The sequence below is a fragment of the Patagioenas fasciata genome, chromosome 2 (genome assembly GCF_037038585.1).
Source record: "Patagioenas fasciata isolate bPatFas1 chromosome 2, bPatFas1.hap1, whole genome shotgun sequence".
In the NCBI taxonomy this organism is placed as follows: domain Eukaryota; kingdom Metazoa; phylum Chordata; class Aves; order Columbiformes; family Columbidae; genus Patagioenas; species Patagioenas fasciata.
In genome coordinates, this window is record NC_092521.1 from 68,941,209 (window position 1) to 68,956,689 (window position 15,481).

Sequence of the window (15,481 nt, forward strand, 5' to 3'; positions counted from 1 at the left end):
AACCCCATCTGCAATGAAAGTGAATAAAATGGTAAGGCATTTTTATATGACATGCAGCATGTCGGCTGGGCACTTTGAGTAGCTCTTTTAAGATTCAGTACCATGTTGCTCATGGGGACTGGGTCTGTCAATCACAGCCAGTTCAGAGTTGCTGAAGCAGGAATGCTTTTAGCCCTTGCTTTTTCCAATAAGCCGTTATATTGCATTTTACATAACTGAAGTAGCTTTTTTGCTCAGAAAAAAATACTGCCTTGGGTACATGCGGGGTGCAGTGGAGACCAGAGTGGCACAAGCTGCACCTTTTTCCATCCCCTTTAACTCCTCTGCTGAGACAACCTGTGCTAGTGCCACCCTAATACCCCCTCCCCAGACTAAATGCTGTATGGTTTATTCTGAGGACTAGTGCTTACAAATCAAGCAAAGATGAGATGTGGCAGAGGAGCCAGAGAAGAGAAAGTGACACTGACTATTGGTCCACTTACATCATTGGGAATAGTAAGTTCATGGGAACTGGTTGGAGTAGTGGCATCCAGTCCTATTCAGGGGACAGAGGGAAAATCTCACGTCAGTTGTTTGCAAGAAGGGAAGACACAACAAATGATATTTTAAAGAAGGAAACATACAGAGAGAAGGAAAAAAAGTAAAAAGAGAGGAGCAAAGAAAAATAGAGAACTGCTAGCGAAATGGAAAAGAAAGCAAGAGATGCAAAACTCAGAGGGCTGGACTAATTTCAAATGAGTCTTTTTTTAATCAACCTTTAACCCACCAAAGCAACAAATGTCACATGAGATTCCACAGGGTCATAAAAAGCTTCTAGAAAATGAAGGGTTTCCCCTAAAAACGGTCTCTGAAGTATGTTCTTAGTGCATCAATTGAGAAATTAATGGATGGCTGAAATTTGACCTGTCTACCAGGAGTTCTAGAATATGGAAAATGAAAGTGGAAGTCAAACTAACAATTAGCAGAACAAAATACATAGCTATGAAAAAGAAAAATTAATAAATTAAAATAAGGATGAGGAAATTAACCCAGGGAAATTTGGAAATTACATGTGGGATTAGCTGCTGAAGAAAGGTTGGGAAGGGTAATTTTTGAAGGGAACTGTACAAAATACTCTAAGCTGCATACATTTGTTTGTAAATTGGGTGGACAAAAGGAAAATTCTCAGGAAAAATGGAGTTACTGCTCTAACACAGAGGAATGTTACAGAAAGATACATCTCACAAATATAAGCAGAAGATTAAAGAGCAGTATGTTAATGACAAGAGTAAGGAAAACATAAAGCTAGGAAAGGCAATTTAGTATTACTTGTAGATATTTTATCAGATACACCACGAAGAAACAAAAATATATTTTGGATATAATTTCTCTTTATCTTATTTTGTTTTCTCTTTTTTTGGTATTTGTTGTTGTTGTTATTATTATTATTATTATTATTATCATTATTATCACTATTAGTATCTGTAAAGACATACCAAAAATACTTATTTCCAACTAGAAAATATGAAAAAGAAATACTCTTACAAAAAAGTGTCTCACCTACATTTTACTTATGTTTATATTAAGAGTCACATATGCTTATTTTACATTGAATATAAAAAAATCAAGTTGATCACAGAATTTGATGTATGTGATAAAATGTTATTTACCATACAGAGCATGTACCAGTACATAGGTACTTCTGGTTTGTGAAGTTTTTAGATGCCAAACATCTGTGCAGTGAAGTACAGCGAAAATTATTTATTGCAGGGTAAACTGACTTCTCACTCTTGAATCAAAAATTCAGCTTCAGTTTTAATACGTATGGGCCAAATTTGCAGTCCTTAATTTAACTAAATTTCCATTGCATTTTGTAGCCATATCTGCATATCTAGTAGGAAGAGAGGTACTTGTCCCAGCACTGATGATTGCAGATGCTCTTAAGACATTTGGCTCTACAAGGAGTTTGAATTTCAGCATGCAGTAATTTCTTCAATCAGTATTTCTGTACCCTGATTACATACTGTTTTTCTATGTTTACTTCTTTATGAACATGTTATTGAACGGGATATTTGACAAGATCTATGCCCAAGTACTTCACTCAGGATCAACTGGTACATACTGTACGGCACATAATAACTTTACGAGGCCTGAATGAAAGAAACTCAGAGCTTTTAGCCAATGGCACAAATGAAGCAGTTTTGATTAAATAAATGAAACAAACAAAGCGTGTTTTAGTAACGATGAAAGGAACTGTAACAGAGGCATAGGGAGGCAGGGGAAGAACACAGATTAATGTGTGAAAACAGAAGGATCTCTGGTCATTTACCACATTTATTATTAAAATGATGTAATGACCACGGGAAACAAAGCTGTTAAGAAGAAGGACTTCCCCAGGGGGTCATGGGTACGTACCAGGGAAACCAGGGGTGGTCTGCCCAAGGGGAGTAAAGGGGGGATGCTGCATAGCCAACTGGTGAAGCTTGGTCAACTGCAGGGCAGGATGGGAAATTAGAACTAACCAATCAAATGGAATTATTTCAGAGCAGAGAAACCATCTTACATGTTCTAAAACTGGATTAATTAAAATTATATTGAAAAGAAAAAAAGGTTTAATTATTCATTCTAATCTACTGTAGAGAAAATAAAAAACAAAAAACAAAAAAACAAAACCAAAACCCAAACTTGGTTATAAATGACATCTCTACTGTTATTACATGTAATGGCTATTGTTAATATTAACTAATTATCGTAGAATTACATATTAAAATAACTCAAATATATCACATGCAAAAAAGACCAAGATAACTGTCATTTGTTCCTGGGCCATTGTACTTTCTAGCAATTATTACACAACAGAAGAGTTGCAGCTGAGCTAACACTTGGCTATACAGTGTGTCATTCAGGAAAGGTGTCCTTAGGCCATGTCTTTATTGCTAACTGTAGAAAGCAAATGTTGCCCAGAACAAATAAGAGGGAAAGGAAGAAAAAGGGAGTAATTTACATGCGCTGGACTCACGTCTGGATGAGGGATGGCATACTGCCCCTGGATCGTGAACGCCTGAAAACAACAAGGACAGTTAAGACACAGGTCAGTCAGGTAGGACAAGCAGGGTTCCTGTTCTCATCAGAAAAGCTCCTCCTGGCTCCCCAGGCAAACGTCACCCACATCACCTTCAATGCTGAGCGAAGCTTAATTGTCTTGTGCTGCCTGATAATGCTTGGCATGGTATGGAAAGGTCTCTCTTGGGCTGCCCACATATCCCTTGCAAGCAAGGGATGCCAAGTGCTACTGCCCAAACTCTGATGACCTTGGTCCTCAGGACCTCTCTTTAGTCCAGCTCCATCTCCTGGAAGCAGAGCTGGGGTCAAGGAGCACACGGCGTGGTCGCTTCCCCTCCCGATGCTACACATACACACAGGGAGATGCTGACGCTGAAGCAACAAGGGGGCAGCAAGGATGGGGCAGACCTGCCCAGGGAGTGCCCTGCCATCCAGCTCCTGACTGCCATTGGCGGGGACACGTGCCAGATGGCTCTCAGACACCTCATCTGGCTAATGACAGCCACAGGTGCTAAATGCCAGCAAACGTGTGCCCCGGTGCACCTCATGGGGCTCGTGCCCCCAGCTGCCATGCCAGCAGGTAGGTGAGCACATGTGCTGGATGGCAGCTTGTCCTGCAGTGCCTGTGCAGGGGGTCAGCACACCAGTCAGGAGATAGGAGCATGACGGAGAACCCCAGCATGGTGGTCTACAGAATCACAGAATGGTTGGGGTTGGAAGGGACCTCTGGAGATCATCTAGTCCAACCCACCTGCTAAAGCAGGTTCACCCAGAGCAGATCACACATGAATATGTCCACATGGGTTTTGAATGTCTCCAGAGAAGGAGACTCCACTCTGAACAGCCTGTTCCAGAAGAAGCCAAATGTCCCCCTTCCAAATCTAGCCTCTGCACCACAAGAGCAGTGCAAGGGGTAGAGTTTCTGGCATAACTTCTGGCAATGCTGGGGTGAGATGTAGGAGGCAAATAAAGCACATGAGGAGGGACACAGTGGCATGTCTGGCACCAGTTAGCACAGCCCTTTGTCTTTTTTGCTGGCTCTGTTCAACTCTCTGTAATGGCCTATAAAGAAAAAACTATAGAGAGTTTATAATTTTATATTAGATCCTGTAGGGCTTTTCTGAAAGGAATGACATGTCAGAAAAATTTTAATGTGCTTGTGCTTAGACAGGCAGGAAAGCAGAAAGACAAATTATAATGTATAAATATTTGTAGTGGGAGAATTATAAACAGGAACAGAGCTCATTAGCTTAGTTGGCAAAATGCTTATTTGACAAAAGACCTCTTAGAAAGTAATGAATCCTTTGCATATGATAAAACAATTCATTTAATGGAGTTCAGATATTAAAACCTTCAATGCCTCAACTACTTGATGCACATTTTTGCAGCAGAATTTCTCTTCTGGAGAAAAAACATTTCATTTAGTTTTTAAATTAGTTATAAAGCAAGGGTGCAATCTGGCTAACATCATGCACAGCAACAGTTTTCAGCCAGAAGTGTGTGACTGGGCTCAATGGGATGCTCGTGGGCACACATAACCACATGCATCTACAGGGGATGGTCATTACTGATCGTTTATAAACGACAAGAAAAGGTTTTAGTCCACTGAAACAGGTGATCACTGCTGTCAGTGGAGTCTTAAGCAAGCATGTGTTCAAGCAAGCAAAGCATGTGTTTGTTTCACCAAATGAGGACAACTTTAAGGAGATGTGACGTTGCTTTGTTGAGTGGGGGCTCTGTGCGTGGCCTCAGGGAGGTTACAGCTGGAAACAGTGCTGGGCAGGGGCTTAGGTCCATGAGCAAACAGCAGGTTTGGAAACCACACTTTGGCCTGTGTGCCTCTGTGCTAGGTCATAAGTCCTTCCTGATCATGGCTTTACTTTAAATATCTTTTACATGAGTGCTTCCCAAGTTGTGGTCTGCAAATCAGCAAGAAACCACTGCGGAAAAACCAGCAGTGAACCTAACAGAAGTCACCCCTTTCCTCATCACTCTGCTCCCTCATACTTCCATGTATACACATGAGGAAGCAAACAAATGGGAGAAATAACAGAAATAATGAACATTCAGAGTTCAATCTAGCCCTTATTTGGCTGTCAACGAAAACCATCAGAGCAGCATGAATAAGATGGGTCTTGAATTTTCTTTCCCAGTTGAAAAAAAAAGAAAAAAAGAAAAAAAAAAAGCACTCTTCACTTCTTAGGCTCCCAAAAGGTCAGTTGATTGATTCAGATTGAGAAAAACTGTCTTTAACTGCTTTATCCCTTAGCAGCGGAACTCTGCCCTTCCGCGTCTGAGGCACGCCAAGTACAAACCTGGTGGAGGTTACGGAGACATCTGTACTGTAACATTTCACTAAGGACATGAGCTACGGGTCTGCTCCATCAAAGTCAAAGGCAACTTTCCTACTGTCATACTGGCACAGGAACGACTTGGTTTGCAAACCTTCCTTAACTTAAACCGGAAAATTGCTATGAGGCATGAATCAAAGCTGTACCCTGTAAGTACCCATTCAAACAGCAACATAGCACAGTTGGTAGAAATTTCCCATTTGTTTCCCTCAGGCAGGAGTGTTGGATTGTTTTCATTTTCAATCACTGCATATGCTAAATATCGGTAAGGGGTAGAGCAGGGCAGGACAGTGTTCAGGAACCTTCTTTTAGTACTGTTATGCAACGCAGTATCGAAGAAGCACAAGAGAATTAAAAACTATACTTAAAGCAGAAGAACCCCAACTTATTAAGAAAAACTGGAAATGTGATTTTGCTAGTGTTGTTTGCTATGCAAGCATTAAACAAATCAAAACCTTTCAAGATAGCCATGGCGTACTTTAGAATGAAAATATAACTTCTGATACTGTAGCCAAAAGTTTGGGTAGAATTAACACTGCTGATAACATTTTATTTTCAGTATCAATATCCAGTTATGAAGGTTTGGTAAAGTGTCCTTCTATACTGATTCCCAAACACTCCTTAGGCTTTTTCTTACAAAGTTTGCTTAGCCACAGGCTAAACTCAAACCATGCAGAAAGTGCCTAGCCCCTACACTCTTTCTCACATCAACAAGGTTGCATTAGAAAAGTGAGAACACTTTTTAACTGATAGAACTGAAGATGAAAAGAGCTATTTGGCCTTAAAATAGGACACTTTCAATTATTTATACAAACTGCTCAAATTACTCTAGCAGTTTCAATATTTTCGAGTAATCACATACAGAAACAATCTTTGAAGATAGTGGTAATTACAATACTGGTAGCACGGACTGCCGCATATATACACACACATATTCTTAAAGGAAAGCACTGCAGTGTAAACTTGATATATATATATATATATGGAGTAAATTATTTTGAACTTTCAGTCATAGACCAATTTCTGGCAAATTATTTTAAATTTCAATTCAACTTTGGTCACTAAGGAAGCAGATTTCTTATTTTGAAGCCAACTAAGAGTGGTAGCCTTGAACACCAGGAAATGAAAGCTACTACATCCCGATTATGAAAATCCGGATATACATCACAATGTATCATTACAGAGTAGAAAGTAAAACTCTGAGACAAAAGTTCAGAGAAAGCTCATTACAAGGGCCTGTAGGAAGCAATGGCACTTTGATGTACACTTGAGATGCACAGGAGCTTCCTCACAAACCATCAGATCAGAGAGGCACCAGTTGCTGCACCACCACTGATACCAGCAGCCCCACCAGGAACCCCATGTCTGGCTTCTCAAATGACCTCTGAATTGCCTACTGGGATGAGACATGATCTCATATCCCACACTCCATGACATGGTGATGACTTGGGCTGGACTACTGGGAGGGGAGGTGGGACCTGCCTGTGGATGTTCCACCGTGCACTTGAGTGGCTCTTCCCACTCAGTAACTGCTTAAAAAGGTGCCTTGCCATTATTTGGGGAAAAGATTTGGCTGAGTGGGGGTGCCTCGCTGCCAGAGGGGCTTAACAGACATGAATCCCAAGTACAGAGATGGCTGCCTTCCTCTAGGTCAGATTTAGGAGATCAATTTCTCCTTGAGTTGGGCAGGGCTTGCAGAATCTCACTCCTCCACCTTTGCACATATCTGGGCATTGCTACTCTTAGCCTGTTGGCTATATGGGTCCCCTTTGTGAGCCTACTGTGGTGTTTTTAGGGTACATATCAGCTGTGTTCATTGCTGGCTCATGACTTACTAAAACTGCATTCCCCCTGCAACAGATGATGGCAGAGCAAATTCCCACCATGTCTTAGTGGCATGTTGCAGACCCATTTCAGAGCGTTATCAAAAGGCAAGGAAGAGCCACATTGCATTTGGGGTTTTAAGGGCAGATGAGAACCCTGACTGATATAGCTTAAAATGAAGGGGGAATCGTCAAAACTTCACTGTGTAAAACAAAACAAAACAAAAACCAAAACAAAACAAAACAGGAAAGCTCTGTGTTATCAATCAGGCTATTGCACCCCATGGCTGGGAAGGTCTGCATCCGCACGTATGCAGTTCCTTTAATCTCAGAACCCAATTGCTTCTACGTCCTGAGAAACTATAAGCAGCTGGAATTACGTGTGTGAAAATTTTTACTGCAAAACATGCTATTTGGTCCTAAAAAACACGAAAACTATGAGAGAAAAAATTATGCATTTTGTGAGCAGCTTTGTTTGATAATCTCTGACAGGGTGACAAAACTGCTTATACTGCTGACGGAGCTGTAAGTTAAGAGTGAAAAAAACAACCCCTACGGCACGTAATTTTGTCCCACTCAGGGAGCATCTCATTTGGACACCTCCCAATTTGCAGAAGGGCAAACCTTTCTTAATTACAGAAGAAAATTTTAAATTTTAGTAAAATACCAGTCATCAGAATTTTGTGTCAAGTTTGCAATGCAGTGTCCCCCTTTCCTGCCAACTACAAGCACACAGAGTAGACAAAGCACATCAATACTATACCAGGCAAAAAAGAGTAAATGTTGAAAACTAACAGGCGCTGGCTGAGGTTGGGCCAAGACGGTGTGGTTTCCAGCTGAAGCCAAAATGGTGTCTGCTCTTACCTGGCCACCTGCAAAAATGATAGGTGCAGAGGCAGGTTTGGGACGGTAGGGGATGGTGGCACCTTTGGGTGGGGACTGTAGACAAAAACACAAAATGATCAAAATGCATAGTGAAGCAGAGCTCTATTAAAAAGATCACTCCTTGGTCACTTCAGACAACAAGGCATGCAGTTAACCCAGTCCACCCCACCAGCCCAAAACCAAGAGGGAGGCCGGTTGTCTGGCCTTCCAGGGGAAGAGCTGAGGTCCCAGCTGCACAGCCAAACCTGGCAGTTCTGGTTCTTGGGACTTCCATGGATGAAGCTATGAAGCTTCACTAAGCATGTCAAGGCATTTCAGAAAACATGCACACAATTTTGTAATTTGTTGAGGTTTTGGAAGAATCTAGCCCATGCTCTCACTTTGTTAACACAGAGCACATCTCCTGCTTATCAATCTTTCCTACACTGCTACTCATCAAGGTTTCTTGTTGTTCAATTGCAAATGACCAGCCTGACCCTGCATTTTGTCTGACCGAGCTGAAAGGTTGAAGAAAAATCCTCTTGGCTGCAGCAGGAGCGTAACCATGGCCTTCCTCATGCATGGAAAGAGTTTTTTACCTGTAGACTAAGGCAGGGACCCAAAGGGAAAACCTCTGACTAAAGTTAACTTTCTCCTCATCAATAAAACAGAAGGACCTGCTTGTTAAAAAAGGTTTCAAACTTCCTGTGCAACACCTAGCAGAATGGTGCCCTGGTTTCAGGGCATTAACCACAACCAAAGAAGATCAAAACAATATCACTTCCATTAATTAATATATTAGGTATTTCTCATCAATGAAAGTGTTTGTTGCCAAAATAAATATATGCTGCAAATTAAAGCACATAAATTTTCTGAGTTATTTAAATGTTTGAGGAAGCAAACTCTAGTTAAGCCAGTGTCTTCTTAGTGCTGCTTGTGTTTTGACTTGTGTTAAAACTAAGTACTTCTTATGTCAAAATTTTAAATGCTATTTAAAAAGTGACTCTACCTGTGGCAAAATAGGACTGTGTCTTTCTGGTTTTGAGAAGTGCCTTCACTCATCTTGTTTAGCAAATAACTCTTCATTCCATGAATGTCAGTTGTACAGCAGACTATACACTGTATTCACAGAGCCGATAACTATTGCCATCATATACTCCATCTCTAACAAACTAAAATTATTTTTTAATTTTTTTTTGTTGTGTTACATTTTTATTAAGACATTCCTTCTTCACAGTAGTTAAAAAAAATGAAGCAATACTCACTTTTCCCCAGTTAAACACAGGGGATTTATTAATTTTTATACTTCTATTTGCATTAGGCTGTATGACATTTTGATGCAAAGGCTGTGTGCCATTTTGATCTGTTGCATGCTTCCGAACAACCAACAGTGCTGTCACAAATACTCTCTTGTTTCTCCCCTCTTAAAAGAATAACAGCACAGTAGGGTGTCAGAGATCATAATGACACAGCCATTGACTAGATTTCGGAAAAAAAACCAAACCAAACCAAAAAAACACAGAAACTTTTCCAGCAGAAAATGTTATAAAAGTAGAGATGCTTCAAGTCCCTTGTTAAAAGTTATAGTTACGAGGTCAAAATATTTCTTTTTGATTTGCAAAATTTTTTTCAAACTTCTATTCAAATTGATCAGTTAAGAAATATAGGAAATTATGGGCATTTTCAATAGGTATTAAAATGCCCAGATTTTTATATGGATTAATTTTGTATCATTTAATCTAAGAGTTAAACAACTGCCATGAAAATGAAACATTCTGGCCATATGCAATGACTTGACCCTAAGGAAGCAAAAAGTCCTGGTAAATCTAAATTACGTTAGTCAGAATTATTCCTATTTAAAACAAGACATAGAAGTTTTCGGCCCTATTCTGCATCAGAATAAAACGCTTTTCTCTCAGAATGGGCTGCAGCTCTATGCTGGACATGATTTGTTGTGTGACAGTAACATGACAGCCCTGATCTTTGATTGCTGAACCCTGTCGAAGGAAGCTCTCAAACACCAGGAAAGGCACAGTTTAACCAAGTCCTCTTGAAATCCTGGCATGGGAAGGGCAGGTAGCATCCCTGGGGAACCCAGGGCGCTTGAAAATTAATAATGTGTTTGAGCATCTCCTGAGTGAGAAGTGGTATAACCAGTGCTCACTTACCTCCAGCATAACCACGCATATTTGTTTCACACACTGGATAATGGCGTCAGGGGTGCCTGATATGGTCACAGCACGCTCCGTTGAGTTTGGCAACATGTCCCCTGCCACCTGCACCTGGGCTCCTGTAGACTTGAGCAGAGACAAAGGAAGAGAGTGTCATCGCTGGGCAGATCACCATAGAATCATAGAATGTCCTGAGTGGGAAGGGACCCACAAGGATCATTGAGTCCGACTCCTGTCCCTGCATAGAGCAACCCCAAAATTCACACCTTGTGTCTGAGGATGATGTCCAGTCTCTTCTTGAACACTGTCAGGCTTGGGGCCTTGACTACCCACCCAGGGAGCCTGTTCCAGTGCTTCACCACCCTCTGGGTGAAGAACCTTTTCCAGATGTCCAACCTAAACCTCCCCTGGCACATCTTCCTGACATTCCCTCAGGTTCTGTCAGTCACCAGAGAGAAGAGATCGGTGCTTGCCCCTCCTCCTTCCCTTGCGAGGAAGCTGTAGAACGTGATGCCTCTCAAAACCCAGTGATTCATTGATGTGATGGAGGGGAAGCACCTCTAAATTTTTTGTCTTTTCTTTGCGAGATACATGATAGAGTGAGTATGCAAACTCCTGCCTAGACAGGGTAATTGGGGTCTCGCAGGACATGGATTTGCCTGTTCAAGCCAATTTGCAAACACTCCCATCCTAGGAAGATTAGGCCTCAACAGCTGTTAACCTGAATTTCAGGACAAGTCTGTTAACCCCCTCAAAGACAGACATTTCCAATGCTGACTGAAAAATGAAAAAAGGTGAAATGTAGTACTTTTCAATAATAAAAAGAAAAAAAGGAAAAAATGCTGATAACTGAAGAAGGCCTGCTAAGGAAACAAATTGCAGATAAATGGTCCTTTAGTCTACTAATAGCTTACTTGTGTTTCTGGATGAAATTTCGGGCCCCTTATGCTCTGGAATATCTCAGAATGGTACAGAAGCCCTTCTAAATTATAATTAATGTGGATTAAATATATGCACATCATCAACTTTTAGCTTGTTAATGAAACCAAGTGGTAATGAGCCAGTTTGGGGTTTTATTTTTAGATTTGATCTTGGCACTAATATACCTTAGTTAACAAAAATCCAAACCAAACCAAACCACCTCAAAGAAAGAAAAAAATACATGAGGCCAAAACAGTCCTTGGAATTATTTAACAAACATCCTGAAAAGCCTTCATATTGAGTTGACACTTTCATGTGTTACAAACAAAATATATTCCTGACTATTACTGCAATGCAATATTTTGGGCTTTAAAAAAAAGTATTTTCAGTAACCATTGACTTCATGTCAGTCAGCAAGGAGTTAATTTGTTTTCCTGCTGGTTACATACAACACATGTTATTCTTCTTTCCAAAGACTGATTAAATTACTGATTGCATCTTCTGTTCACTAGTTCTGTTTAAGGCCAGAATATCAATTCCTCGCTCTATAATGGGGTTTGGAATTTCACCATAATTTGATCAATCAGTCATGCTTTTCTTCCTTTTATTTTTTTTTAATCTTATCTTGAAAATCGTACAGCAACCCTACATGTTGTTCCCGGGTACAAGACTGAACACAAAAGACCATCCCTCGCGGAATTGCTGCTCAGTGTGTTGTGTGATGACGAAATTAGACCCCATCTTGAGATGGATGCTGCCTTTTTTTTTTTTCTGTTTGATCATATTTGCTGTTAAATGTTCAGTTCTGGGTATCCATACATCTAGCACAAAATACTCTGACAAATACTACAGTCAATTATGCAATTGCTTCCAGTGCCAATCTTGTTTATTCTTTGACATTGGTCACATATCAGCAATGAAAAAATGAATAATATTTTGTCCATTACCATTATACTTAAGAAAATGTGCAGTGTGACTTCTTGCTACATTAGCCTTAGGCCAAACACTATTCTCTTACTTCCTTGCACTAGACTTATAGGTGTTTGCTTCTGAAACTGTGCTCACCAGAATAATCACTTCAGTCATTGAATGTACGCAGACCAACAGATCAATCTCACCTCTAAAAGTCTGTGCCCTAAAAGTACTCACCCAGTGCTCTGGATGAGGTTACCAATATTTAAAATAAATCCAAAGTACTGACAGCTGTAAAACCTAGCACTGAACACGGTTCACACTCACGTCCGCTCCTATTTCAATACAATTAAGAAATCAGTTGGATTCTTGTTGCCTGAGAGTTCTCTTGGACACCTAAAAGATCTGGAGGACCAAGAGGAATCATGTCTCATGGCTGAGGTCGCCTCTGACCATGTGCTCAGAGAGTAGCTCTGCCTCCTCCAGAAGGTTCACCTGCAGCCTACCAGGGTGAGAGCGTGTGGCTGCTTGAGGGCTTTGACCTGCTGCAAACACCAAGAGTCCAGTGGCCGGGAAGAACCTGAGCCAGAAATGTCCTGTGCCTTAGGCAAACAGAACACCTTCCACCCAGGATATGTAGTTCGACACACAAGTGTCTTCTCACATCTCTATAACGCTTTTTTGAGGATTAAAGAAAAAAAGAGAGAGGGTTTCCTATGACCCCAACATCTGCACAGAAATAATGTTCTCTTCCCCTCAGTGTCATCAGGTGACTTAATTCTTCCAGATCTCTAAAGCTGGCTTGACAACTAAGGACTATTGGGAGGCACAGCTCCCAAACTCTTTGATGAGAAATAAAGAAACAGTATTCCAAGAAAAAAAAATGCAGTTTGTAATTGCCTTTTATTTGCAGGCCTCAGTAAGCACAGAGACCCCTTCGAATGGCAGGGCTCTGAGTTGTTTTTCTGTGAGTTTACAGCAGACAACCTTGGCATGTTTTCACCAACACAGTTTACAAAGCAAAAGGCACATGGAGGAACACCATGTTGTTCACTTGGCAACAAAAACTCGGAAACAGCTTTTGACAGCTCCATCAGCTGATGAAGTGTTACACACTGCTTTTACTGCCCTGTATGCAAGGAGAGAAAAGACCCTTTCAGTAGTGGCCAAATCCTGAAAGGTGAAGATAAGGCTTCAGAGGGAAGTTTGTTAAAAAAATCTTGGGACAATCAAATTGGAATTGAAATGAAATAATTTGGAAGAACTTGAAAGGGAAGAGGATGAGACATTTAACTGTTCTCTATCATCACCTTTCCTTTCAAGGCTATTAACACTTCATAGCCAATTCTGGATAAAAAATTTTGATCAAAGGATTTTCCACTCTTTTTTTTTTTTTACATTTGATAAAATTTTCTTTGGTAGACAAATATCCATTAATTTTTTTTACATTTGATAAAATTTTCTTTGGTAGACAAATATCCATTAACTTTTTTCACATTTGAAATGAAACTTTAAAGCTCACTGAAACCTACTGTCTTTAATTGCCATTTTAGATAAAAAAATTGAAGTTTCAGTTTGGTAAAGGCTGTCAAAAGCTTTTGTTTGACATAGTCAAATGAAAAACAATTAACAGCATATTATCGTGATCTTCAATGCCTCATCCCATGTTGGAATGAACACAAATGTAGAAGAAGTATTGTTACTTTCTCCAGAATAGAAATCCATTTTTCTGAAATGTTCTATTCAGATTTTCTCTACATGTACATAACATGCACCTAATTTTCTTGTTTGTTAGATTAAAAGCATTGGATCCTTGGCTTGGTATGTGCTATATTGTTGCAGTCACACATGGAAGAATTAAAACTGGTACTATATGATAATTTTTGCATTTTCTGATTAGAGGAAAAAGTGGCTGCTAGGACAGAACTTTGAATTAATACCATTAGACAAATTCTGGATTTAAAAAATCAATATTTATTTGGAATACATGAAGTCAGGAGAAAAACTGCATGAGCCATTTCTGTCACTGAACTGTCACTTTGCTAAATTGTGCATAACAGAAGAATATGTCGTAAAGCTGGTTTTTTATTTCACATGTGGTCTTTAGCTTCAAGGAAGGTAGAAGGGTAGAGCTGTGCTGAGCCCCCACTTCCCCCAGGGAAAGGTTTTTTCAGGCTTTTCACTCAGCTCATCCTCACCTTACTGTAAGGCTGGAAGGGACCTTCAAAGGTCATCTAGTCCAGCCCCTCTGCAATGAGCAGGGACATCTTCAACTAGATCAGGTTGCTCAGAGCCCCATCCAGCCTGGCCTGGAATGTTTCCAGGGATGGGGCATCTACCACCTCCCTGGGTAACCTGTGACAGTATTTCACCATCCTCATTGTAAAAAATTTCTGCCTCATGTCTACCCTGAATGTCTCCTCTTTCAGTTTAAGACCATTACCCCTGGTCCTATCACAACAGGCCCTGCTAAAAAGTCTGTCCTCATCTTTCTGCAATGAGCAAAGTGCAGTGGACGATGCTGTGGGGGCATGGTGTGGTAGGACATCGAGCTAGCCAGGGTCCCAAGCAGACATCCCAAGACTTACCTCCCTGATTTCTTTGATTTTGGAACCTCCTTTTCCTATAAGGGATCCACACTGACTTGCCGGGACGACGAGCCGCAGTGTTACAGGCGGTTTGCTTGTCACCGTGCTGTTTGTCATTGACGCGTTTATGTCCTGTAATCACAACGTCAGTTAGAGTTAGTGGAGGATTTGACATTCCTGATAAGTACTGAAGGGCTCCAAGCAAACACCTGAGCTGTCTGTGAGGACCTGGGGAATGTGTAACCAGCTGTGGTTTGTTTCTGCGGCAGGTGAAGTCGCCGGCTCTGCCATAAGAACAAACCACACAAACACCTCGTGCCAGAGGAACCTCTTTGCTGCTCAGTGTTGCAGATCCATGCTGTGGGACCAGAGGACAGTCTCTGCAGCAAGATTAAGAGGAGTGGGTATCTGTCATTAGACTAGTCAAAGCAGATGGAAAAAAAAAAAAAAAAGCTTTTGAGTTTGTGGGCCCCCCAGTCCTGATTTGGTCTCTTTTCCTCCATCTCAATTTGAATACTTCTACTAGATGTCCTTACATTTTACACAATTTCTTGTCAGGTTTGATAAAACAAATAAAGGTTAAAAAAGAGAATGATGAAGAATCTATGAACAATCTGAAGCAGACAAAATTAGATTATTTTGATAAATATTTTGATGCCCCCAAGGTTTATTTTATCTTTTGTAGCAGATCCATAAGTATTTGTAGTGCTATATAATTTCTAAAATATTTTGCGTCACAGCTATGTAACCAGAGTACAAAAAGCTCAGCAGAGCAGCCATTACCTGTATCCAGCTATGTAACCCGTATC

General features: G+C 40.6%; 1 protein-coding gene across 26 annotated transcripts in view; it reads right to left on the reverse strand.

Moving 5' to 3' along the window:
* Positions 1 to 15,481, reverse strand: part of LOC136097497 (poly(rC)-binding protein 3-like) — a 518,562-nt gene that overhangs the window by 30,514 nt on the left and 472,567 nt on the right. For 19 of the 26 annotated variants that reach the window (XM_071804378.1, XM_071804377.1, XM_071804379.1 and 16 more), the window contains 6 exons: positions 14,673 to 14,804; positions 10,249 to 10,377; positions 8,012 to 8,155; positions 2,984 to 3,040; positions 2,395 to 2,470; positions 483 to 535 (listed from right to left, as the gene is read on the reverse strand). In XM_071804378.1, the coding sequence (XP_071660479.1) occupies positions 483 to 535; positions 2,395 to 2,470; positions 2,984 to 3,040; positions 8,012 to 8,155; positions 10,249 to 10,377; positions 14,673 to 14,804 (591 nt within the window). The remainder of the gene's footprint in view (positions 1 to 482; positions 536 to 2,394; positions 2,471 to 2,983; positions 3,041 to 8,011; positions 8,156 to 10,248; positions 10,378 to 14,672; positions 14,805 to 15,481) is intronic. The other 7 variants (XM_071804380.1, XM_071804372.1, XM_071804382.1 and 4 more) reach the window with 6 other exon arrangements.